At 38.2% G+C, this 24,446-nt stretch overlaps 2 protein-coding genes across 3 annotated transcripts in view; both read right to left on the bottom strand.

Annotated features, from left to right (window-relative positions):
* The window catches only part of LOC131431218 (piezo-type mechanosensitive ion channel component), an 83,313-nt gene that overhangs the window by 9,124 nt on the left and 49,743 nt on the right, over window positions 1-24,446 (bottom strand). Inside the window, exons 7-22 of one of the 2 annotated variants that reach the window (XM_058596808.1) lie at window positions 21,417-21,533; window positions 21,065-21,158; window positions 20,634-20,758; window positions 20,371-20,568; window positions 19,893-20,303; window positions 19,677-19,825; window positions 19,456-19,599; window positions 17,901-19,385; window positions 17,497-17,835; window positions 17,276-17,436; window positions 15,203-15,259; window positions 12,760-12,899; window positions 12,141-12,413; window positions 5,607-5,924; window positions 5,463-5,545; window positions 5,056-5,328 (exon numbers count right to left, since the gene is read on the bottom strand). In XM_058596808.1, the coding sequence (XP_058452791.1) occupies window positions 5,056-5,328; window positions 5,463-5,545; window positions 5,607-5,924; window positions 12,141-12,413; window positions 12,760-12,899; window positions 15,203-15,259; window positions 17,276-17,436; window positions 17,497-17,835; window positions 17,901-19,385; window positions 19,456-19,599; window positions 19,677-19,825; window positions 19,893-20,303; window positions 20,371-20,568; window positions 20,634-20,758; window positions 21,065-21,158; window positions 21,417-21,533 (4,367 nt within the window). The remainder of the gene's footprint in view (window positions 1-5,055; window positions 5,329-5,462; window positions 5,546-5,606; window positions 5,925-12,140; window positions 12,414-12,759; window positions 12,900-15,202; window positions 15,260-17,275; window positions 17,437-17,496; window positions 17,836-17,900; window positions 19,386-19,455; window positions 19,600-19,676; window positions 19,826-19,892; window positions 20,304-20,370; window positions 20,569-20,633; window positions 20,759-21,064; window positions 21,159-21,416; window positions 21,534-24,446) is intronic. The other variant, XM_058596807.1, reaches the window with a different exon arrangement.
* LOC131431219 (uncharacterized) lies at window positions 15,269-17,269 on the bottom strand. Its single transcript, XM_058596809.1, has 4 exons — window positions 16,694-17,269; window positions 16,490-16,639; window positions 16,250-16,432; window positions 15,269-16,188 (listed from the first exon to the last, which is right to left on the bottom strand). The coding sequence occupies exons 1-4, from the start codon at window positions 16,946-16,948 to the stop codon at window positions 15,754-15,756; spliced, it is 1,023 nt and encodes a 340-aa protein (XP_058452792.1). The 5' UTR covers window positions 16,949-17,269; the 3' UTR covers window positions 15,269-15,753.

Raw genomic sequence — 24,446 nt, 5'->3', positions numbered from 1 at the left:
AAACATTGTATGAAATTGATTGGGTGCTCTAAACAAATACACTGAAAACCATCAATGCCTCTCAAGATTAAAAAATTCACGAAAGAAAAAAACCCGTTTTAATCCACCTAGTGGTGTAATGATGCCTTTCTCATGTACATATAATATTGTGGAATTCTATTAAAAAAATCTCTTCGAGTTTTGAAAGAAACCAAGAGATTGTTTATGCATAACATACAGAATAAAACAGTGCTTTGATTGCGTAAGCCATCCTTAAAAAAACGAAATGGGTTCACTATTATATGCACTTTCCGGAATCCGGAACCGGATACCGGAAACCAGGATAGCCGGAAACAGTTTGTTTAGTTGCCTACTGATAATGACTATCGATTTGTGTAGTTTTGAGACCAGTTTAGAAATGGTGATGGTGTACAATATTGAACACACTTTACCCTATAACTCCGGAACCGGAAGTCGGATCCGGATGGAATTCAGGAATTCCGTATGGGACCGAAAGACCTTTTTTTTGAATCTAAGTTTGTGGAAATCGGTCAAACCATCGCTGAGAAAAGTGAGTGAGATCCATTTTGGTGTATATGACCACTATTTCCGGTACTTCCGGAACCGGATACCGGGAACCAGGATAGCCGGAATCGGTTTGTTTAGTTGCCTACTGATAATGACTATCGATTTGTATAGTTTTGAGACCAGTTTAGAAATTTTTTTACGTTTTTTGTTTCGCCGGTTTAAGTGACGGTGTACAATATTGAACACACTTTACCTTATAATTCCGGAACCGGAAGTCGGATCCGGATGAAATTCAGGAATTCCGTATGGGACCACGAGACCTTTCATTTAAATCCTAGTTTGTCAAAATCGGTTCAGCCATCTCCGAGAAAACCTAGTGAGATTATTTGACTCATACACACACACATCCACACACCCACACACGGACTATCGTCACACACACCCACACACTGACTATCGTCACACACACACACACACACATGAACTGAGTCGAATGGTATATGACACTTGGCCCTCCGGGCCAATCTTCACTGGTCGGTTTTTCAAGTGATTGCATAACCTTTCTATATGAGAAAGGCAAAAAACGAAAAAACATCATTCTAATTTGTTTACAATATTTTTGTCTTTATCATATAGAAAGACTACCGTACCACTGTGAAACCCGACTTATTAATTGAGGCCTGTTCATAATACCATTTGACTCAGTTTATCGAAAATGGGTACTCGATTTTTTCGAAGATGGCTGGAACAATTTCCACAAACTTTTTCAATGTAAGGTTTCATAGCCTTTTATTTTATTGTATCCGGATCGAAATTCTGGCTCTGGAATGAAGGAGTTAAATGAGCAAAAAAAATGCACTCTATTTCTTCGGAGACCGCTCAACCAATTTTCACAAGCGTAGGTTCAATTGAAAGGTCTTATTCGGATACGAATCGCAGGTTGATAAGAATGAAAATTTTATCTTCAAGAGCGTGTTTTCGTACATAACACTGGAAAACGTGCTTAATCCACCTAGCAGTTAGATGATACCTTTTTTATCAATCCGCATGTGTTTTTTGCATGAATATTCTTCCGTGTTAAAGTTTTCATGACATTATTCTAATGTCCGTCGTTCTAAGCGGCAATTTAAGATTTTAATCACTAATTACTCTGTAATGTCGAAACTGCAAAACGGATTGAATTTGAATCTAAAAATGTGACAATCGATTAAACATTTTATGATATGTTGAAGTAAGTTTCACTTTAGAGTTAACGGTAATTTAAGGTACCTTCAGAGCCGGTATTCAGGAACCAGCATAACCCAAACCGATTCGTATGGCCATATGACGAATAAATTGCAATAGTTTTGAGTCCAACATTAAAGCTTTTCGGGATTGTATAATTCCAGAATCGGAAGTCAGAATTGGATAAAATTAATACATTTTTTTTTATTTAAATTTGAACTTTTGTTTCTGAAATTCGATTTAGCTTTTTTTGAATAAACGATTGAGCTTTGAGAAACGATTCGATACTGGAACCGGAATTCGAAAATCGGTGTAGCCAAAGTCAGACAAATTGACCTAAGTAGCTGTATAGTATGTTTTATAGAATCTTAAAACTTTTCATTTGAATCTTAGATAATTCTTAGATTTCATTTGAATCTTATATCGGTTGAGCCATCTACGAGAAAAATGAGTTACACGGTTTTAATTTCGTTTCACATATCATCCTGTGATTCCGGAACCAGAGGTCGGAACCAAACATAATACAGGAACCTTGTTTAAGAGCATACGACTTTTCATATGAATCTGAGTTTGTAGAAAACGGTTGAGTCATCTCCGAAAAAAATGAGTGAAATTATTTGTCACACACGCATTAGCTGATCTCGACGAATTGATTCGAATGGTATATGGGTGTTATGTTCTTCCAGCATTTATTGCTGTAAGTAGTTATATAATAGTAGCAATATAATTATGGAATTGCTATCAACTCGAAAATGCTGCCATCATCTAGTTTACATATGTCATATTCGAACGATTATGTTGCCAAAAATGAACCATGCTAAAATCGGTCCTAGGCAAAAAGTCATGAAAAAAGCCATAAGAATCTACGATCTAACCAGTAAGTGTAATAGTTATTGATGATTATTTACAGAAAGTTCCTTTCAGATCTTGCTCCCACTGCCGGGAAGTTATTATAGGATATGTCGAAGAACTTCAAGTACGCACATCAACCAACATATTCGACAATCGGCGTTGAGTCCGAATTGCATATTTTACAATTGTACGTCCTCGAAACATAAGTAATCTATTGTATACTTTTTTCACTTATTTGAAAATAAAATGAAATTTTGATTCCCAATTGAATGTTTACGATTAAAACAAAAACGAATTCTTCTTTTACTTTTAATTGCTGGAGGGGCAGTAATTCATTATTGCTTTTGCCTAACATTCAGTAAAGGTAACAGACAGTAAACTTTATGCTGAAAATTTCAGTAATAACTGACGGTAGTCAAATTTGAGATTGCCGAGACTTTGCAATTTGATTTTTTGTCGAGATGATTACCGAGTACTCGGTGGTGTAAAAAAGAAGGTGTGTACAGATCAAAAGCAATAAATTTTATCTTGTTTCTAGAAGTCGTTCTCGTGATATTTAGACATGAATGCCATAGGACGGAGATTTTTGGTGAATTTGCGCCTATAATTTTTAATGCCTCTTCGACAACAAAAGTTAAATTAACTTTACGTTGATAAAGTTGTATTAAATTTACGTTAGCTAATTAGGTTCATGTTTAACTACTAAATCGCGCTAGAAGTCACGAGTTGAAGACGAAACATAAAACCAATTGTGACATTAACTTTTGTCTTTTTCTTGGTCACATTCGGCTAAATTAGCTGTTCAAGGCGTGATTTTTAATGTAAATACAAATTGATTGTTTGTAGTAGAAAATTCATTCAAAGTAGTTGCCATCAAAAGCACATTTCTATCTTTGCACCAGTTTACGAATTCCACATGAAAAAAACTGTTTGACAAAATAATGTGGATAGCCAGTCAAAGTTAATTGATGAATACCTACTTCTCTACTGAAGATTTGACACGAATCAGATAGGTTCAAGCATATATCTCGGAATACTTCATCCATGCACTTAATATTATGGTAAGAAGAGTATCATTTTGCCCACGAAAACACTTGCGTGTAAGTGTCTCTGTTTACATGTCCGCCAAACTCCTTTCGTTCATTTTTCGAGAACAGCCCCAGTAGGAAGGAGAATGGATAAAATCAATCACTAGCAAGTCCTTGAACTGTGGATGATTTGACATCTCATCATTATCAAAGTTTTGTTCACCAGCACTACGCATACTGATGAATCAAAAAGATTCCAAAGAGGATCGAGGTTAAATAAACATTTAAACAAATAATAAATGTACCCACATCATCTGGACAAGCCCCATGTAAGATCTATCCCATCAGCCACTGCTGATCACCAACAGGATACTGGATCCCTCAGAGTTGCGGTAATCAGCAAACGACAATGTGAACCAAATACAGCAATGTTATAATTCAATAAATTATCCTACACACTTAGAAAAATGTACATCTTTATAGATGCACATGAAAGAAGCGTCGCGATTCACCTACATTCACAATTCAAAGCAGGTAAAGATAAGTGATATCATTAGCTTCACACGTTAATTAGCTGAAACTCACATCGATACAGAGGGAGAATTTGTTTTTATATGTTAGTAGATGTAATACTGTGTCATCGCCGAAGAAATTACGGCGTGCTTGAATTTACGTCAAGCATAAATTTCATTTTTTCTAAGAGTGTAGTCTTAAGTACTGTTAAGAAATACCTTCGGCATATTAGAGCCTAGGTAGTGTGCCTTATTAAATATATCGTTAAATAAATAAAAAATAAATTAAAAAGAAATAAATAAAAAAAGGTATTAGATTTTCCTGAAAAAAAATTGTTGGAAGGGACTTCAACATTTCACAACAATTTAAAACTAAATGGAAATTACTCTACGTTACCACTCGTGTGTGTCTGCCCTTTGTGTATGAAGCTAACAAATGATATACTGTTAAATCTTTATAGCACAAACTGCATTTGTGCCTAGACTGTTTTTCGAAATCCGCTATTCATACTTATTATTATTATTAATATCATTTATTTTACCCCGGCTTTAACCTTTTGGTCGTTCACCGGGGGCTATTCATACTTGTACGCCTGGTATTTATCTTCGACTAATTATTTTTCAAAATTAAGCAAAATATTCGTACAAAGCCCAATCGAATTACTAGTAGTCATCAATTCATACGCACTTTGGGAAAGCTATTCATGGAAGAATTAATATTCAAAACTCTCATTGTGGAGGAAGTTATCGAATGTTGGTAATCCTTGTAAGAAGTGGTTAACGTAGGAAGATTGATAAAGTATGGGATATTCGGGAATTGTTTTTGTATCATAAATGAATCGAAATGAATCCCCACAGTTGATTTGTTCGGTTAGTTAAAAAACGGGTGCACTGATATGGTTCATGAAGCTGTGCCAAGAAATTGTTATTACCCTTCATCCTTAGGAATGTACTGATCGGCGTAAGTAGTTAGCTCGTGGCTACTTGCGATAGTAACAGCTTTAGATGAGCTAAGCGATGATGTTCGTGGTGGTGGTGGTTGTATTGATAGCTGTGGCAAAGATTGTGGTTGTTGTTGATCGGTAGCTTGACACAATGAATTTCTACTACTGTTTACAGAACTACGGTACAAAGCAACTCTACTGGGTAACGGTGTTCCTGCGCAGGATTTAACGCTACTGGTACTAGCACCGGAACGCGAACTACTAAAACGAAATCAAGGTACACATACTGAAACCATAAAAATTCGGGACAAACAGGCTTGTGGTAGGTTATTCGCACGAAAAATTACGACGTATGTTAATCGACTACTAACTAAATTCGCATCAAATGTACGTACTTTCCGGATCGCCCTGAACTTTGAATAGGAGTCCATACCATACTAGATCCGGTTCTCATACCAGCTCCGAAACCAGGCGTTTCCTAAAATGTAACAAATGTCGTAGACACATAAACTTGAGAGAAAATATAAAACAAAACTTACTTTCAAAGTTTTCTTCTCCTTAGCTAACACTTTCATCACGTATCGATAACTTCTGGATACACGATGCAGGCGTAGCGTCATCGAACCGATTGCACCTGCTATGAACGCTACTATCAGATGCAGCCCGGTAAATGACAATCTGGATTTCTTCGGTGCACTAATCGGTTCTTCCTCTTCCTCATCCTCGTCATCACTGATCAGTCGAGTTTCTTCGTCCGTCGTGGTTTGCTGTTGCCTTGGCTCTTTACTCGTACTTGGTTTCTGTCCATCCGGTTGATCGGTGTCAAGTTCTCCTTTCAACCGACCACCTCTCTGATCCTGACGACGGTAGGAAGATAATATTTAAGTATATACTGCTTTCACTATGTTTAGAAACCAAGCAACACACAACCAAAGCCGAATTCAAATCAGTTCAAATGAAAGGCTATGAATAGTCATATTCAATGTGGTGCAATTCAAGCGACAGCAGTACTAACTGCCTACGTGTAGAGGTTTTGCCATTACACCAGGATTATGAAGAATATAATATACAGTGCAACTATGGAATGGTGGTAGAATAGTATTTCCTTGTTTTTTAACAGTTCCCTAAAAGTATCATGTGATTGTGATGCTCTCGGAGTTGGCTGATCTCCGATATCCCAAAAAGTTAAATTAAAATTATATGTTCATTATCTTAACGGTTTACCGTTAAATTCGTCGGGTATGGATGAATATATATGAACAAACTGAAGGTTAACATTCACTTAGTTTCAATCAGATCGGAGTTCCAGTTCCGGAGTTGTGGAGTGATGAGTTTAGTCAAGTGTTAAGTAATTCCTTCTACGAAACGCTAGTAAAAATTGTCAATTTTCTTTATTTTATGGAACGGAAACAGAAAAAAGAAAAAAAATCTCTTTTGGAGAATCTGTGATGTAAGTTTCAGGACAAGAAACATTTTTTTCACTAAAAATAATCGAAATGGAAGACACGTTGAGTAACTGGAGAGTCAGATAAAAAAAATGCAGACGGATCACGAACCCATAATTACTGCTAGTCCGAAAAATCGTTACTCCGATTGAATTATTCCATATGTGAAGCACACGCAGAATAAATTTAATTGAACTGGAGGAGCTCTTGCAGAGTAATGACTATCGATCGAACTGCGTGACACCTGAGTTCAGCTGAAAATACTCAATTATTCTGTTACGCATACACCGCGTGTATTTCACATGCAGAACAGTCTATTTGGCAAAATGGTGACTTTTTCATAAATTTTCATGTCTGCTGTGTCATTCGTCAGTTTTTCCCCAATATATTTTCCTCGATAGATACTGATAAAAACTTAAAACAAGATCAAGAAAGAAGAGTAAAAACAAATCGTTAATTTATTCATACACTTCTCAGTGCGTTAGCAGTTTATATTTACTACTGATGAGTTTCAGAGTTAACTAATAAAAGTGGTTATGTGCCCTTAGCTTAAACTTGTAGGTAATTTTAAATACCATTTTCTGGCAAAAAAATGCTTCGATGAGAAAACTCACTGAAGAAAAGTTTACTACTGATTTTTTGCAAACGCGATCAGTTGTAAAAAGTTCCCTAGCGAACATGATCCTCGATGATATTTAAGAAAAAAGTTCGCACATTGAATATATCCGACATGATTCTCGAACAGAAGATTTTTGGGAAATGAATTTTCATAGCCACAGCGTTATATCTCAAGCTTCTGCGGAATACATGATAAACAAATCCGCCGATGAACAAAAATTGAACCCTTTTGAAAATGTTCAGTGCGCGTAGGATGGTTGAATTGAAAAAAGCTCAACTTTAAGCTCTTGTAATGGTATGCAAATGATTAAGAAATATTGCCCAATTTAACTCGAACATCATACGCAGAAGTAACAGGAGCGCAGGTCATCGCTACGCCAACTCAAACGCGCCATTCAAACGCTACGCCTACTGTGTGTTCGAGACATGCAAAATGCTGCGCTCCTGGTATATAAATCAAAGTCATGCTCAAAGGAGGATCCCCAGGAGAAACCCCTAAAATATTTAGGTTAATTTATCTTACTATTATAAAAAATATATGATTGATATCTTTCCTTCCTGCTAGCAGAATTTTCTTAAAAATGCTATGGTACATTTCTAGTGGCTCGTGGCCAGCATCGTTATTGGTCATTTTATGAAATGAATTATTTGACTTGATTAGAACGTTAGTTGCTTTGTGTAAAATTATGAATCAATGTGATATACGAAATGAAAATGATTTACCTCCTTCAATTTTGTCATGTGCTACGATGCTACTGACACTAAGAATACTTCCAGGTCGGGGCTCGAACATACGACAACAGGACTGCAAGAGCAAAACCTTATGCATTGAATCACCAACCTGGGACAATCCAAAAAAAGCCCTCGGTCTGACATAGAAAACAACACTTTTTTACGTACATACGTCTTGCTTTACACTGGTGGCCCTTTTCGAAATTCGCCTTGTGAAAGAATAGATAGAACTTAATCGTGGATATCTCGAGTTGTACTACACGTAAAAACATTATTCTTTCGCCATGTGATCAGAAATATGATCAACAAATTATGATTAAATTTGAGATAATCACAAAAAACTCCAAAGTTTTCTACCCTTTTTAAACACACAAAAAACTCCAAAAGGTTCGAACCCGAGACGACGACTTTGAGGTAGTCAGGCTCATATCAGTCCCGATGTTGGATGAGTATAAAAGCTAAACCATGATCGAAAATCGATCATTTCTTCTACACGGAACTGGATGTCGTGGAGTGGACCTTCCAGCAACAGCAGCAACAACCGACCTTCTGTGTGGTATAAAGCCTCAAAAGCACAGGTCGCGCTCTCATTCGCTTTTAGGACGTCGTAGAGAGCAGCCACCTTCAATCAGCAGCAGCAAATCGCATTCAACTTCTGAATACAAGATCTGGATTCGTGTAACTGAGTGTTGAATTAGGATTGTCCTAAGGAGTGTATCGAAAATAAGCTAACCACATACATTTGTGTTGTACGCATGTATTTGTGATGGTTTTTTATGCTTAGATCACATCATGTTGTGCGTTTGGCTGTCAGCTTTCGTTTGTTCACTTGTTTGTGCGGTTGAAATTCTGCGTTATCAAAATGTCGCGTATTGAAAAGGAAGTGAAAATTAATTTTCTGGACACATAGCTAAGTGAGAAGTGTATTACAAAGCGAAAATTGGCGAAGCGGTTTTGAATTCTTCATGCCAGTGATAAAACCATCATTAATAAGTTTGGGGAACACTATTCTTTGGATGAGCTACCAGGAAGAGGCAAAAAATCCGGTTCTTCCAACCCGAAACTGGACCAGAAATTGGTATCTCTAATCATGAACAACAAATCAATGTCAATACGTGGTTTGACCAAAAAAGCAGGAACGAGTGTCGGAATGATCCAGTGTATCAAGAGAGGCGAAATCACCTAAAGACCTACAAGAAGCAGAAAATCTCGAAACAAAGTGTAGAACAGAAAAAGCGAGCAGCAACAAGGGCCCGGAAATTGAATTCGCGTCTTTTGCAGTGTCCGGATGCATGCGTTTTGATTGACGATAAGACTTATGTAAATTAGGACTCAAAAACCCTTCCAGGTCCACAATACTTTACGGTCGTCGTTGAGGAGGATGTGAGCGATCCGGACAGGTCGATTCAAGTGGAGAAATACGGTCGGAAGGTACTGGTATGCTAGCAATGTGTTGCTGTGGTTTGAAGTCAACCATTTTTTACACTACCAGAACTATAAATGCAGGAATCTATCGATCTGAGTGTCTCCAGAAGAGATTGCTGCTTTTATATGCGAAGCATAGTACACCTCCACTGTTTTGGCCGGGGATTTAGCATCGGCTCACTATGCCAAAACCACTCTCAATTGGCTTGCGGAAAAGGGTATAAATTTCGTTGAGAAAAATATCAATCCACCAAATTGCCTTCAGCTTCGACCCATCGAACGTTACTGGGCAATCGTGAAGAGTTTCTTCAAGAAGACTGGTAAGGCAGCTGAGAACATGCAGTAGTTCAAAAAATTTTTTGCTCAAGCGTCCAAAAAATGCGATGCAACACTTGTCCGGAACTTGATGAAGAGCGTTCGATCAGAAGTTCGAAAATTCGTGAAGGAATAACTTAAATTTCATCCCGTTTTCATTATGCTCAAGTTTAACCTCGTTCAATAAAGGATCAATTTTTAGTTTGAATAACATATCGTTTTTTATCATTATTTGAAAGAAAAAATTGTGGATAGCTTATTTTCGATACACTCCTTAATCCCTAAAACTGAATTCAGAACCTGCATTCAGCTCCACCCGAATTCTTAACTGCATTCCAGGTTTAGAAATTTGTTTCAAATTACAGGTTCTGAATTTAGAACTATGACTCTGAAACTGAATCCAAATTCTGGATTCTGGAACTGGTTTCTTGACTGATTATGAAACTGAATTTAATTCCTTAATTTAAGTTTGGAATTTGATTACAGAATTCTGATTTAGGATTCCAATTTCAGAACTCTGAAAATGCATATCCTGAATCTTAGATATGAAGCTCCGAACCTGAATTTTGGAACTGATTTCTGAACCAGAATTCAGAAACTGCATGCAGGAACTGAATTTGGAACTTGGATTGTGGAACTAAATTCAGTTCCTTTATTCAGGTTCGGAAGTTAAGTTCAAAATTCAGCTTCTGGGTTACGAAAATGAGTTTAGTTTCGTAATTCTAGATATAAATACATGAACTGAATTCTTGATCTGGATTCCGAATCAGAATGTTTCAACTCAATTCTGAGCCTGTTTCATATTTCGAATTTAGTTTTTGAATTCAGTTTCGATTCCCAAGTCCTGGTCCAGAATTTTGGCTCTGGTGTAGATGAATGGATGGTGGGTAAGCACCAGATAAATTCCCCAAATCGATTCTTTTTTGAACTATTAAAAACTTCCCCAAGTTTTCCTCAACTGAGTAAGTAAATCCACAAATAAGGTACTACAACATTGTTTGTTGAATTTTTTAATCCTTTTTATTCCATATTATTTATTTGTAAGGTAGAATATGTTTGTCGTCAATAAGTCGTATTCTAGTGTAGATGCACCGTTACAATTCTGGAAGTGAATTCACACAATCAACTAATACGAACGATTATAAATATTCGGAAGTATGAAAGAAACATGTCAGTTTTATCCGTATTCACGTGTTCCAGTTATGTCTATTACATTACCCACTCGCCTTTGTCAAAGTTCGATTCACCTTGTGTTTGTATTTTTCTTGGAGAGCAATGCAATTGTTCCCACGGCGTTCGAAAATTTCTCTCCAGTTTGTTTTTTGAATCTGAGAACAGAAAATTGTCGCTGGGGGCTAAATCTGGCAAATATTGTACATGCGAGAGTAATTTGAATATCAATTCATCGAGTTTATCCATCGTAGCATCGATATTCAAGTGCTCATGCAAAATTATGAATTTATATTCTTTCGATATCAATATCTGGTGTCTCCTGCCACTTCACTTTGCGACTTTACACAACGATGAAGTCAACTTTCGGACGACAGCTTTATTTGGACGACGAGAACGTCCACTAACAAGTTAAATGTGCGGATAATATCAAACTTTTACAATATTCAGCTGCTCGAAATACGGATCATCGTAGCAGAAAAATGAAATTACACAATAGTCTACACACTCTTCAAAGTACGGAACACATAATTACATATTTAAAACTATTAAAGAACAAATGCTTTACCTAGACTAGAGAAGGCTGTGAACTATTTCGCAAATGGTTAAAATTGGACATATTTTCTATCGAGTAGTTCACTTTGGCTGAATCTGCGACTGATAAGTAGTATAATGATTGCAACGAAAGAGCATAATCAGAAAAAAATACTTCTGTTGACTTTTTGTTGAGGTATTCTCTTTATGGGAAAGTATAAAAAACAAAAATTACACAGAAATGATGTTTACCAAAGATCTGATACTTATTCCTCTTTGCAACATATTTTGTTTAAAATAACTATCGAACTGTCCGAAACATCTATGCTCTCGAGACTCAAATTTTAACCAAAAGTCAAAATAATTTGCGAAATGGTTGATAGCCTAAAACAGTCATCAGAAATTTATAGCAATGTACAGCATAGGGTGAAAACTGAAAGAATTCTGAATCAATTAGAGAATATTTCTGAGTTAAGATAAGAATGAACTGAATTATTTACAATTGAAAAAAGCCAAAAACCGTCACACCAGGAATAAAGCAGGAAAATACAGTAAAGCGTAACGGCGAGAGCGGTCTAATTGCTCGATCAGGAAACCCAAATACAAGAGTAGTTCGGGGGGGTTAAGGAAAATTACAAGTGATAGAAAGGAATAGGTCAAATGTAACGAGCAAACTCTAAAACCATGCCGCAGCCCAGGAAACACGATCAGCAAGAGATGTCACACAGTTAGGAATCATGTGAATTACAGACAGGAATGTTTGGTACTCAGTTTGATGAACTTGCCGAAAATCGATTCAGAGAAATAAAAAATCTACCGAAAAATAAAACTCACAAAATGAGTATGGCGTGGAATTGGTTCGGAAATGGCGGAACGATCCGTAGCCGTAGTCCCAGTTGGGTCTGTCGTTCCAGTGGGTTCACGCTCGCGGATATACGATGTTCGTCGCAGGGTGGGTGATGATCTGCGCCTGGCAGGTTGTGTCCCAGCAGGTTCAACGGAGGCCGTTGTCGTCGTCGTCGTCGTTGTCGTTGCCGCTGCAGAGGCAGCTTCTTTGTCCTGAGACTGCGCCTCTAATTCGTTTTGCTCTTTGATTTTCGCTATCAACTACGTATGCAAAAGAAAAGGCACGTGCCGGGACGGAAGCAGATAGTGCGAAAATGTTTTTTTTCCGAATAGTTTGTAACGGAAGTAGGGCGGTAGTCGTTGGGCGGAATTTGAAATTGGGTGAAATAGTGCACGTGAGCGTAGGTGATATTGTATGTCCGTTTTGATAAGAGTGAAATTTAAAAGTTCTGATTAAAAAATTTTGCGTAACTCAGGGGGCCGCAGAAATTAAATAAACCTAGTTCAAAGTACTACCAGGTGTACAAATTTTTTTTGTATATAAAGATCGATCGCTGAACAAACGCGAAATAAAGACTGAAGGTTAGAAACTAAGTCCATACTGTACCTTTCCAAGCGTCAGATGTTTACGATTCATACGGCGTTCCGCAGTTTTGTAGTCTTCATCGGAGTCCCTTGGTTGCATCAGGTCCAATTCGAACTCATGTTCCGTGTCTTCGAACATGTAATAATCACCGGACCGAATAGCTACATAGAAGGCAAGCATAAAACATAATTAGAGTTTGGCGGTAATCAACATCGTTTTCTTCACAGTTCACTGAATGACGAACCGATGTTTGTTCGTCAAAACGTACACAGAAAAATAGACGGTAATTGTGTATTTGACAGTTTTTTTTCGCTATTGGTGCAAACACAACATCAAGGTTTATTGTAGTTGAGAAAGAGAATATAGTATAAAAAGTGCTGTTTGGTAGTCACCAAGTAAATAAATGAATCTTCTTCCTTCGAGTGCCACCGATATCTTTTCGGCGAACACAAATGCGAATAATACTGAATATATTTAAACAAAGTACTGAATAGTCATTTTTCGATTACACAAAAATCATTAAAAAATTAAATGTGTTATGTATCGATTTCTTCACGTGACGAAATCGAAATGAAATACTTATTGCACGAACCAAAAAACGCTAAGTACTTTACGTAGTTTTTATATAATTATTTTCACCTGTCGTATTAAAATCGTCATATAAAAAATTACATTATTTAGACAAGTTGCGTTGATGAAAAAACAACACCTCGACAACAAAACTAAAAACAGCTTCTAGATCTTGAACTACAAAATTTCGTAAAATCAAAGATACTATGATTGTTATGAATAATAAAATGAAAGATGAAACAAAGCTACAGAAAGCCAATTATTCCTCAACAAAGGCCTTCGAAAGACCTTCGGTAAATTTGGTTAGTAGCAGGAAGCGTTTTGCCGTAAAATACATGTGCATCAAGAAAAGAAAATGGTACTTAAATCACAATAGAAACTCCGTTCGATTCCCGACACATTTTTAGTCACAGATGAATTCCGGTGAGAACAGTCAGACCTTACTGGAAGAAGTGGAAGATTTTCCTTCCCGATGAATGTTTAGTTGAGTCTCTCTAGATGAGGACCAGAGTAGGACATATTTAAAGCGATTATCGTGGAAAGCATTTGCTAGGAACGGGGATCACGCGTTGGGAGGCAATTATGACTGAAGTGAGCGCGAATACAACAGTAGCAGGTTATTTTACTGATCCTATGTTTTGATTGTTTCGAATTTTGTAATCGAAATCAAGTGTAGGTGTTACGATCAAAAATTGGCAAACTTTGGCTTGACGCATTTATTTCCATCGTTCATTTAAAAACCAGCTGAAGCATCGCGAAAATCCGAACTACTCGCACACTAAACTGGTAAACTTGTTGAATGTGGTCAAATCCACCTAGGTAATAAAAGTGCTCGAGACTGCCAGGGAAAATCGAAAGCCAGAGAGCGCAGTACGTCGAAAAGAGTGATCTGCTGTTTTCAAGCGGAAACCCAAACTCGCTGTCACAGATACAGCAAGCAAGCGTGTTGTCCGCAACTATGCATCTAGCTGGAATGTCGGCTTACAAATCCAAACGACTGACGATAAGTAAAACAAGTCGGCTAGAGTGCGATTTCGAAAAAAAGCTGTACTTGAAGATGCTGACGAAGTTTTCACGGTATAGGATAACAAAATCTAGGCCATGACTGATTTTAGAGTTTCCTAGTGGTAAATATAATAGGTCCTCTGGAAGAGGATAAGTGGCAGATATTTTCAAACAAATTAGACAGTTTATATAGAAATATCTCGAGTAAGAGGTCATCTGTTCCTGTGCTCTGTTCAACCAACAAATTTAGGTACCGCAAAAAATTGCATTGGTTGGATTTGGCATCTTGCTATCACGATCAAAACGCTAGAGCACCACCGAACATAAAACCTTAAGAAGACTTGAATAACAGTTGTGAGCCAGATTCAGCTCCCAACACACTAGCGTTCTGCGGTGAGAAAAGTGATCACGAAAGCGGTAAACTTGATTAAAGGAATTCAATAACAGGGCTGACAATTTGCATTCGCTAAAATGGAAGCTTGAGTGAACATTTTTTCTTTATTCTGTTTGAACAAAACTAAAAATACGATTCGAATTTGAGTAGTATGTTGGACCGATTTTATATTCATCCTTATTTGACCAATTTTTGACCTTAACACTCTTCACATTATCTTACCTTATGAGTTCAAAACATTCGATCATTCTTGCTCTAAAACAAACTCGGTCGAAGATTCACTTCAGTCACATTTACCACTCAACCATTGACCTGTAGGCGACATTTCAGTGGAAGTGGAAGTATGTATCATAGCGACAGTCACGAGATTTAACTGTAGGAAGCGTATTCACGATACATATTTGCTCGTTATACCGGATAGGGAGTGCTTGAGTGAGTGCAGCAGCAGTTTTGGTTAGAAAAGTTGGCGATAAAATTGAATGTTGTATTCTTTACCCGCTGATCTGTTCTCCGAAATTCGACGCCATAGGCTCGGTCGTGGGGGCCGGGAATCTATAGAAAAATAAGGCACACAATTTCAGAGCGTTGAGCAAACAAAATTTAGTGTAAGATAACAATTAGTAAAATCAGTAGTGATTAAATTGGTGTTGGTAAATAAAAGCAAAAAGCATTTTGTACTCGTTGTGATTAGAAACGCAGCAATTGGTGTAGTGAATAAGCTACGCTCCGCGAGTTTGGCGTGCTGTAACTGGTGAAGTGCAAGGATTTTCGGAAATAAACTCTCCTGTATATCTGAAACAGCTAATTTTTAACTCTCAACATAAACGAACGTTTTGTTTGGAAATATTAGCTTTATTTCTGTCCCTTTGTTATTTACAAACCTATTACGTACCACTCCTGGGAAAATCCGTAATGATAACGTATTGGAGTTTAATGAGTTGGGGTTATCGAATAAAGTATCTACACAATCGATAATCGGTGGGTATTCGAAATTGAAACTAAAACTGGTTAGAAAACGTAACTTCGTAGCACATAACACCAACCGATTATCTGTCAACCAACAGCGCATATTTACAACAAGCCGACATGAGGGAAGGGACATTTTTTTTCCTGAATTGAAAGCGAGAAACATCGATAAATAGATCGATTCGATCATAATTACACTCGTGATGCGAAACTGGTGAACGAGACGTTGCCGAACGAATTGAATCCCGAAAACCGGCCTCCCCAACAGGACCCCAGAAGCTACGGGCGCGAGATCGTTTTCTGGTTCCTCCCATGGTAGTCAAATCATCATACCGAGTGGCATCATCGTCTACGAAGAGGGAAACCAGAAAACTCGACCGTCTGCGACTAGGATCAACAGTTAGTTCTTCCGGTGCCACCGAAGTACCCATACTGGACTGACGACGGTGCTGGTGGCGCATACTCGCGCGAGGCGATCGCGGTGAACGGGGTGATGGTGCCTGATCTACATTATCCTGAAAAAAGGAGCTTCGATTGCCAGTTAAATGAACCTAGGAATTGTAATAGATAAATTACTTCTCCCGGAGTAAGATTATTAGAGAGTCGACGCTGCCTCGGGCTAATAGTGAGTTCGTTTGGGTTAGGCCAAGATACAGCATTCAAGCTAGATTGCCGGCGATGCTGACGAGTTTGCATTGCGGTTTTATTGGGATGTAATAAAGTGTTCGCATTATGAATCACCAGAGCCGGTTGTTCCTTCTAAAACGAAACGGATCGCTTACTTCGGATCAACTGTTTGATTGTTCTATCAACTACCTCGCACGGTGGTGGCGAAAACACTGGAAATGTATCATCTGGACTGCACACTCTTGCTAACAACTCATTTGGTGATTCGAATGACATACGCTGCGGATCCAAATAAGCATCCAGTGAAACAGTCATCAGTGCCGAGCTTGGTGAGGGTGCCTAAAATTGCATTTTGAGGAAACTTACACAATAGGAATAGCAACGAGCACAAACCTGTGTGTGATAAGATCCCCTACCAATAGCCAGTCCTCCATTATCGGAAGGAATATCCGATATTCCCTCGCCCTCGATAATCATGGAACCTCCCGCAATTTCATCCTCGATGGGCGTATGATATCCTGCATATGATGACAAACTATGAGTAGGTGCCATACGCTCACCGTCTTGTTCTGACCAAAATTGAACAACGGAAAAGAAAATGGAACAAAAATCTCGCTTGTTAGTGACTTTTGAGATGCTCCAAATCATAATCGTACTATTCTATCGGATGTGTTATACTACCGTGTGTCGTGCTGTTCACTACAGGTCACTATGTCTAGAAGGGAGGGAATTCTACGCATAGGATTCAACTTCAACTGAAGCAAACTCAAACCAAAACACGATTCGTTCCTGTACTTACTTCCCATTAACAGAAAAACAAATACTTACTCGGATGTTCATATCTCCAAAAATTGAGGAACAAAAATCATAAATTCTTTACCCGATATTTCACTTTAACAGACTTTCGCGGAAATTAACAGAAATCGGCACAAACGTATATGTAATCAGTACATGACAGCAGGATGTATTCATTACCTTTGGCATGGGTGGTCGGTTCATGCACTGGTTCCAAAATTTTCTGCTGGGTGGCTTTGATACGATCCATCTTCATTTTAATTTTTTGCAGAATTTGACTTTCGCGTTCAATTTCCAGTTTGACGTCTTTGATACGGAGCTCCTCAATTAACTCCGCTCCCCTAAAATGATTATTTGTCCATTATCAGCGCCCATCATCAGCAAACCAACGATAGTCTTACCTGGAAGCCAAAATAGTACTGGCTTTTGTTTCATTGATGATGTGACAGAAATAGTGACTAGAAAATATGCGCCGCTGCAACAAAAGAAAAGCAAAACATACTCCATCCCAAAATAGGCCGGAATCATCGTAAGGCACGTTGCACTGTTCAGTATCTTGATCCATATCAGTCGGACTCGGCACTGTTGGTGCCTCTTGGGAGGACAAACACGATATACCGAATAATTGCACCAGCCAACAGGTTTTGGCTGTTAATTGGGTCAGATAAAGGCATCCAACCATCTGAAGTAACGTTTTCGTGGTTATCACAAATACATTGTAGCCAATGAGCATGTTCCAACTGTTGTAGAAACAGAACAAATATAAATCATTTGATTCATTCATTAGCTCAAACTCTGTACTCACGTTTTCAAAATTGCTTTAATCGGTCTAAGGTAGAAATCAGTTCCTTGCCACAGAAAGGTGAACGATCCTATCAGATATCCAATCGAGAACAATGTAACTCGGCTGGATCCAGTTAGAAACACAATCGCCAACGTAAACCAGAAAAAGACCAGGAAAACTCCTCGCTTCGCTATATCCAACCAGTTTCGTACTTTGGCTATAAAATCTGGTGTTGGGTTGACGAACGGCACCGTCCCCAGTGTGTCGATGTCCTTCAGCACAGATTTGTTACTGCCACCACCGAAATCATCCGGACAGGACGAGTAGCGTGCCTCGATTCGGAACACTAGCGTTTGCCGACAGAGGAACATTAAAAGCAAAAAGTCTGCTACCATTTTCGAAGCTTGTGCTCGAAACGCTTCCGTACTCTCCGGTAACATGGCCCAAATCCGAAAATGGTCCAAGAATTCTATATCCCACGGATAATCGACGCACAGCACCGGTGGAAGTCCAATGAAGATCACATATTGCAGCGGGATCAAAACGACTATAAACCACGTGAGAACTTGCCACACCCTTCGCAGACTGTCACGGGTCATATGGAACATTACGCAAACCCATACGGCGTAAAAACACGAAAATATATCCATCCTGGAGGCAATCACGATAATCAATGAGACGAGTGAAATTTCTACTCCGAATTTGTAGAACCCATAGTTGAACAAGTATTTCAGCATTTGAGGAATATTCTTATCAGCGTCCGCCCGGGATACTTTCGGGAACATCAAATTGGGTGTTCGTGGTGATTGTCCTAACCGTATTCGACGAATAGTTTGGCGTAGAACAACAACAGCATGAATCGTCACAACAATGATGTAAACCAAATAAGATCGCACTAAATCCAACAGACTACTGACGGCGCTGGTTTTCTGGAATCCGATCCATTTCGCATTGTTCATCTCCATGTGTGTGATACTTACGTTGATGTTCGTACAGTTACTAATATAATTGTTTTCGTTGATATAGTCTACCTGATACATCATGGTCGTGATCAGCAAAAATGACGAAATCAATGACATAATCCTGGTTATCAGTACTAGCGAACTGGTGTGCGATTTAACTGCAAATACTGTCATGAAAATGTACAATAAATGCAGAAAGCTAACCGACTTGACACCCAGTGAAAATGCAACGATCAATATGATCTTCAGTAAGTGGATCTCGAAAAACAACCACACAAGTTCGGCAATTTCCGACAGCCGACTGATCAGTTTTTGAGCGACGCCTTTGATTTCCTGTTTGGACAGTTTTCGAAAGCGAAGATCCTCCAGTATTTCCGACGTAGTATCTAAGTTATCTTTTTTCGGTGGTTTTGCATTTTCATTATCATCCTCCGCATCTTTTTCAATCGGCGGAGCGTCTGTCATGCTGCTGAGCTTTTTCCGCTTCGAAAAAGTGCCGTAGGCGGAACTGGTTTCCGAAATTAGAGGAACATCACTTTCTTGGCTGAGAATAAAAAAATAGAAAAATCAATCAGAATGAGACGATTCCACGGTAGGTGGTATTGTTTACTTACATGATTGGAATTTCCGATATTTCCAAGAACTTTCTATGGCAATAATGAAGTTGAATGACCGTGATGATGACTATCATAGTTGGGTTCACTAGATGAAGGAAGAGCTGTTTGGTTTCGTATAGTTGTAAGCCGATATCTTTTTGCCTATCACACAAAGGAAAATTCGTTCCGTTATTGTTACAATGTATTCTCTCGTCGTTAGGGAATTAGATAGAACTCACAATGTATCTGATATCTTAAGGTATTCAGTCCAGTAAAGCGGGAACTTATCGAATTGATAGGTGTACACTAGAACTAGAATGGACATGGAGTAAACGATGACCGTGAGCCAAAACGTGTACATCATTTTGCGCCAGATTTTGAAAGAAAACTAAATGAGAGAGAGTAAATCATATTAAACCTTGGGTCCAAACGAATACTAACTGCCTCCGGTGTACCTGGAATGTGAGGACGAATATCAAAAACAATGCCATGTAAATTATTCGAAAACCGGTCATTCGGTTCCCCGTCATCCCGGACAGAAACAGCGTGATTGCGACTACCCAGATCCAAAATTTGATCAGGAATGAATTGATTAATGCGCCGGTACGCGTGATGAAGGCAGAAGATTTCTTATCCGGTGATCGTTCGGCCCTCGAAGCTGCTGTTGTTGCCGCACCAACCGTAACCTGCAGCGGTGCGGCTAGATCGGCTATAGCCGAAGTTCTCCGTTCCATCTGTCGCTCCTGAATCATCTGCCTCATGGAGATCCAGAACATAGTGGTGAAAAGTGACTTTATCATCAGTGGTAAACACGGATAGTCACGATACTTTATCAACCCGATCTGGGCGAGATTAATGCCGGTTATCTGTAGGAAAAAACGGACGTGATTAAAATGGTGTTTTGAAACAATATTTCATTCGGAGAAAACTGACATTGACGGTGGACGGCAGCTCGTCATCGGTGAGCTTCATTCCGTACAGGTACTGTGCCAGCAGCAACAGTTCGGCATAGATGACTAGGAAGGGACTAGAGTTTAGCATATTCCTGCGTTGATTTGGCATAATCCAAATTAAATTGGCCCAAATGAGCAGAACAAAGGTCAACCAACTGTGATACATTATGCTCCAGGTCTGCAGGATAGAAGAACACAAGGTTTTGTTAATACGATTTTCAGATCTTTTGAATGAAACCTTACCATCATTATCACATTGGTGAAGATGTAGCTGTTTTTGTAAATAAAACTGGCCACATTTCCGCTGGCGATCATAATCTGCTCAAAAAAGTTCATTGAATCGTCCTCTTCTGAAACACGTTTAAGGCCTTTGGTTAGCATTTGAGGGTAATAAATTTACGAACGATCAATGAGAATTCACACACATACGCACGACAGGATATTGACGGCATTCGGTTGATCGTGCAAAGAATATGTTTATTTACATCGAATTCAGCCAGTTATAGGTCACGGGAAAGTTGCAAATATTTACAAAAAAATGATGAGGCATATGAAGCAGTGTTTGTATATTAATCAGTTTTGTGTTTTTTGTGCCACACCGAATGAAAAGAAAAAAAAATCAAATTGTTATAGCTACGTACATCTATTTCGAAAGTAACATTCAAAACACTTACCAATAGTGTGCATAGCTATACTATCATTGGCAGTTGAATTCTGCGCATCGGAAGTGGAGACATCTCGAACCCTTCGTGTTCCACCACGCATCAGCTGTAAAGGAAATACCATTAAAATCATGTTCGAAGCTCAGGCAATGACAACAATCAGTTTGGAAACCTGTACCCGTCGTATGAAGCAATCGAAGGACAAAAGATTTAAGAGTTTTAATGACACTCAGGCAAAGAATCTTGTTATAACAGTATAACAGCTTAAAAACTTTTTGACACACAAACTGCCACACTTACACAGAAACAGAACTTTGTACATGTAAAAGCTTAACACAGAAAACAAAAAAAAAGCGATACGTACAGGTGTCCGTTCGTCCGGAAGATCGGACGGTGCAGGTTGGGCAGACGATGGAACTTTCACTAGAACTCGTCTAGATTTGGTGGCCTGCTGATAAAAGCGCCCCGTGGGTGATTCGTGCTAATAAATCACATCGGATTGTGGCGAGAGTTCGTTTTGAATATCATTGTCGTCCGTCCGTTCAGTCGCAGTTGCAGCAGTTGGTGTTGATTTCAGTGATGAAGGTGACGGTGATGATGATAATGATGATGGTTGGTTTGGATGTGTAATTAAATCACAGTGATGAGATTTGTGCGGTTGCGATGTGGGTGTTTCATGAATACAGAAGAATAAAAGTACACATATCAATGTACAAAACGGATCCCGAAAGCAACAAGAATAGATTTTGTTTTCGGAAACATAGAAATAAAAGAAAAAGAACACAATTTGAAGATAGTTGATAATTCTTCGAAAAATAAATACGAAAACTACTTGTAGGGTAAGAGAATCTACGAAGCTGGTCAATAGTAAAGATGAAACTAAATGCGTTTGTGCGCCCGCTAATCCTACCTACTGTCAATTAGCATGGTTAGGTGATACCATCATTAAATTAGAACCGTCAATTTCCGTGTTACTCAACGAATAGATATTACTTCTGCTCTTAGAGTCTGTTATTATACTACTAAAATGTGAATGAATTCTGGATTTAGATAGTTATGAATTCCTAAAAATAATGAAACCTCTGTTATGTTAGTAAAAGACTGAAAACTACTGGGAAATACTCTATAGTAAGTAGATGATATTTATTTAAAGTCTATTAATATTGTATTTACGTAGCACTATGCCTTGGTTTTCGAGAAAGAAACCCACATATAAAGTACGAAAAACAAAACCTTCTGCAATGCGCGTATTCGATAAAAATGGCACACCGAAAATCTTCTGTTAAATTTGAACTAGAGAAAGGGCAATGCTCGCGAGGGGCTCAAAAGAACTAATTCTTCTAGAAGAATAAGTGAAATGAAATTATTTAATAAAGAATAATAGTTCTCATTCTTTTCAATAGAAATAAAATCGATTTTTTCAAGAGAGTATACAACTCAATCGCATATTTAGGAACGTTCGCAGGATTTAAGACTATGGTAGAAGTTGCATACATGAGCGACCTTCAAAAATGTACACAAAAGAGATTGATTATTAGTACAAATCCATGCAAAGAATGATCAAAAACCTTGAAATTTGAGTAAATCTGATTAACAGTGTATTGTTTACATCTGCCAGATTTCATACTTATGTCGTCAGAACAACCGATGGGTAGCTAAAAAGCTTGGAATTGCAAATACCATTTTGTCTCGTGTTATAGGAAATTTCAGCGAGCTTCTAAATGCCCGAAGAAAGGGAGCAGGCGCTTGAAAAATTGCTTCATTACACAGTAAAATGACCGGTTCAATAGCCGTCCAAGCATGCCATGCAATACCAGATGTCCCTAAAAAGTCCAATGTATCAGTGTACAGAAAATCATGAAACGTGCTGGGTTATTTGTTTAGAAGGTACAAAACCTGTTTTAATCCACCTAGTTGTGTGATGATGCCTTTTTAATGTTACTCATACCCTCATAAATATTACTATAGCACTTTTCAAAAAACTTTCCATTGAATCTTGAATAAAAACAAGAAAGTTTGTTCGGACACAGAACATTTTTGAATTACCAAATTTAGAAGAATTTCTCCCGACTTCTTCGTCGTCGCTCAAAATGATAGTTTAAAATTTTGAACACACTTCATCTTACAGTTCCAGAGCTGGAAGTAGGATCCGGATGAAATTCAACAGCAGTATATAGAGACAAAAATTTGATATTACATTCTATCATCACTGTGAAAATGAAATAAGCTCCGTTTTGAAGTTTGAAGAACTAATGCTTCCGGAACCAAGAACTAGGGTTATATGGCAATAAACAGATATAACTTTCGAATAGGAACAATTTTGGGACAAATTTAGAAAAAAAATAGCTCCTTTTTGATTCTTCGCTTTGCATGACGGAGGTTTTTGACTACTATTTCCGGTGCTTCCGGAACCAAGAACTAATAACCCATATCTCCTAGATCATGTTTTTGTCAATAACTAACAAGAAGTACATGACATAAGACTTCTATGGCTGGTTCAGAGAAATTTTATTCGTTTCTCTTGTTACGTCTAGAAACACGCTCTTGAAATGAATATTTTCCTACTCATCACCATGTAATATCGGAACCGGAAGAAGTATCCAAATAAAAGTCAGCATTGTTATATAAGTATGTGAAACCTTTCATATGAATCTAATGACGTGTTTCTTTGAAAAACAGTGGTGGCGTGGATTGCTTTGGTTTTGCACTTTCGAGCAAAAATAGCAATGAAACATCGTCAGAATATTGCATTACTGCTCGAAAGTGCAAAACCAGAACAATCCACGCCACCACTGTTTTTCAATGAAAAACGGTATAAGTTTTTTAAAGAACGGTTCAGCCAACTACAAGAACATGGAGTGCTTATTTTTTGCAATTTTTGCCCATATCACCCTGTAACTCTGGAACCGGGATTCGGATCTACATACAATTTTAAAGCGTCCTATGGGAAATGGTCTATGGTCTTTTGCACGTATGAGAATCTAAATGAAAAGCAAATCATCACAGCGAAATCTTGCGCACGGAAACTCAGCACAGCATCGTAATGACATGGATGACGAAACGTATTTGAGGACTGACTTTCGTCAACTTTCTGGGCAAGTACAGTTCATTGACAAGTCATAATTTGCTGTTCCGGAAGATGTTTGAAAGAAGGAATTATTGAAATGTGTGAAGAAGTTCCTGATCTGACAAGCGATTTGCGGATGTGGTGAAAAAATCAATCAACGTTACGATTTACACGGAAGATCACCTAAAGTGTAGGCCCGTGATGCCGAGACTTAGCTTTGCTTTGCGCCTTAAGGGCGGCACACCACGAAACATCGATTTTTCATTTATTGTTTTTACCGACTTTGATTTTTTTCGGAGATACCATTCCTTAAATTTACTCGCGCCA

The sequence above is a fragment of the Malaya genurostris genome, chromosome 2 (genome assembly GCF_030247185.1).
Source record: "Malaya genurostris strain Urasoe2022 chromosome 2, Malgen_1.1, whole genome shotgun sequence".
Classification (NCBI taxonomy): Eukaryota; Metazoa; Arthropoda; class Insecta; order Diptera; family Culicidae; genus Malaya; species Malaya genurostris.
The sequence above is the reverse complement of the archived record's forward strand: the minus strand, read 5'-3'. Positions and strand labels throughout refer to the sequence as shown.

What these genes read in the sequence shown, in the direction of transcription:
- LOC131431219 (XM_058596809.1), bottom strand. Translation starts at nt 16,948, where the DNA reads ATGATTTGGAGCATCTCAAAAGTCACTAACAAGCGAGATTTTTGTTCC. An exon ending in GGGGATCTTATCACACACAG is followed by an intron (nt 16,640 to 16,693) that starts GTTTGTGCTCGT and finishes ATGCAATTTTAG; the next exon opens with GCACCCTCACCAAGCTCGGC. An exon ending in ATAATCTTACTCCGGGAGAA is followed by an intron (nt 16,189 to 16,249) that starts GTAATTTATCTA and finishes TCCTTTTTTCAG; the next exon opens with GATAATGTAGATCAGGCACC.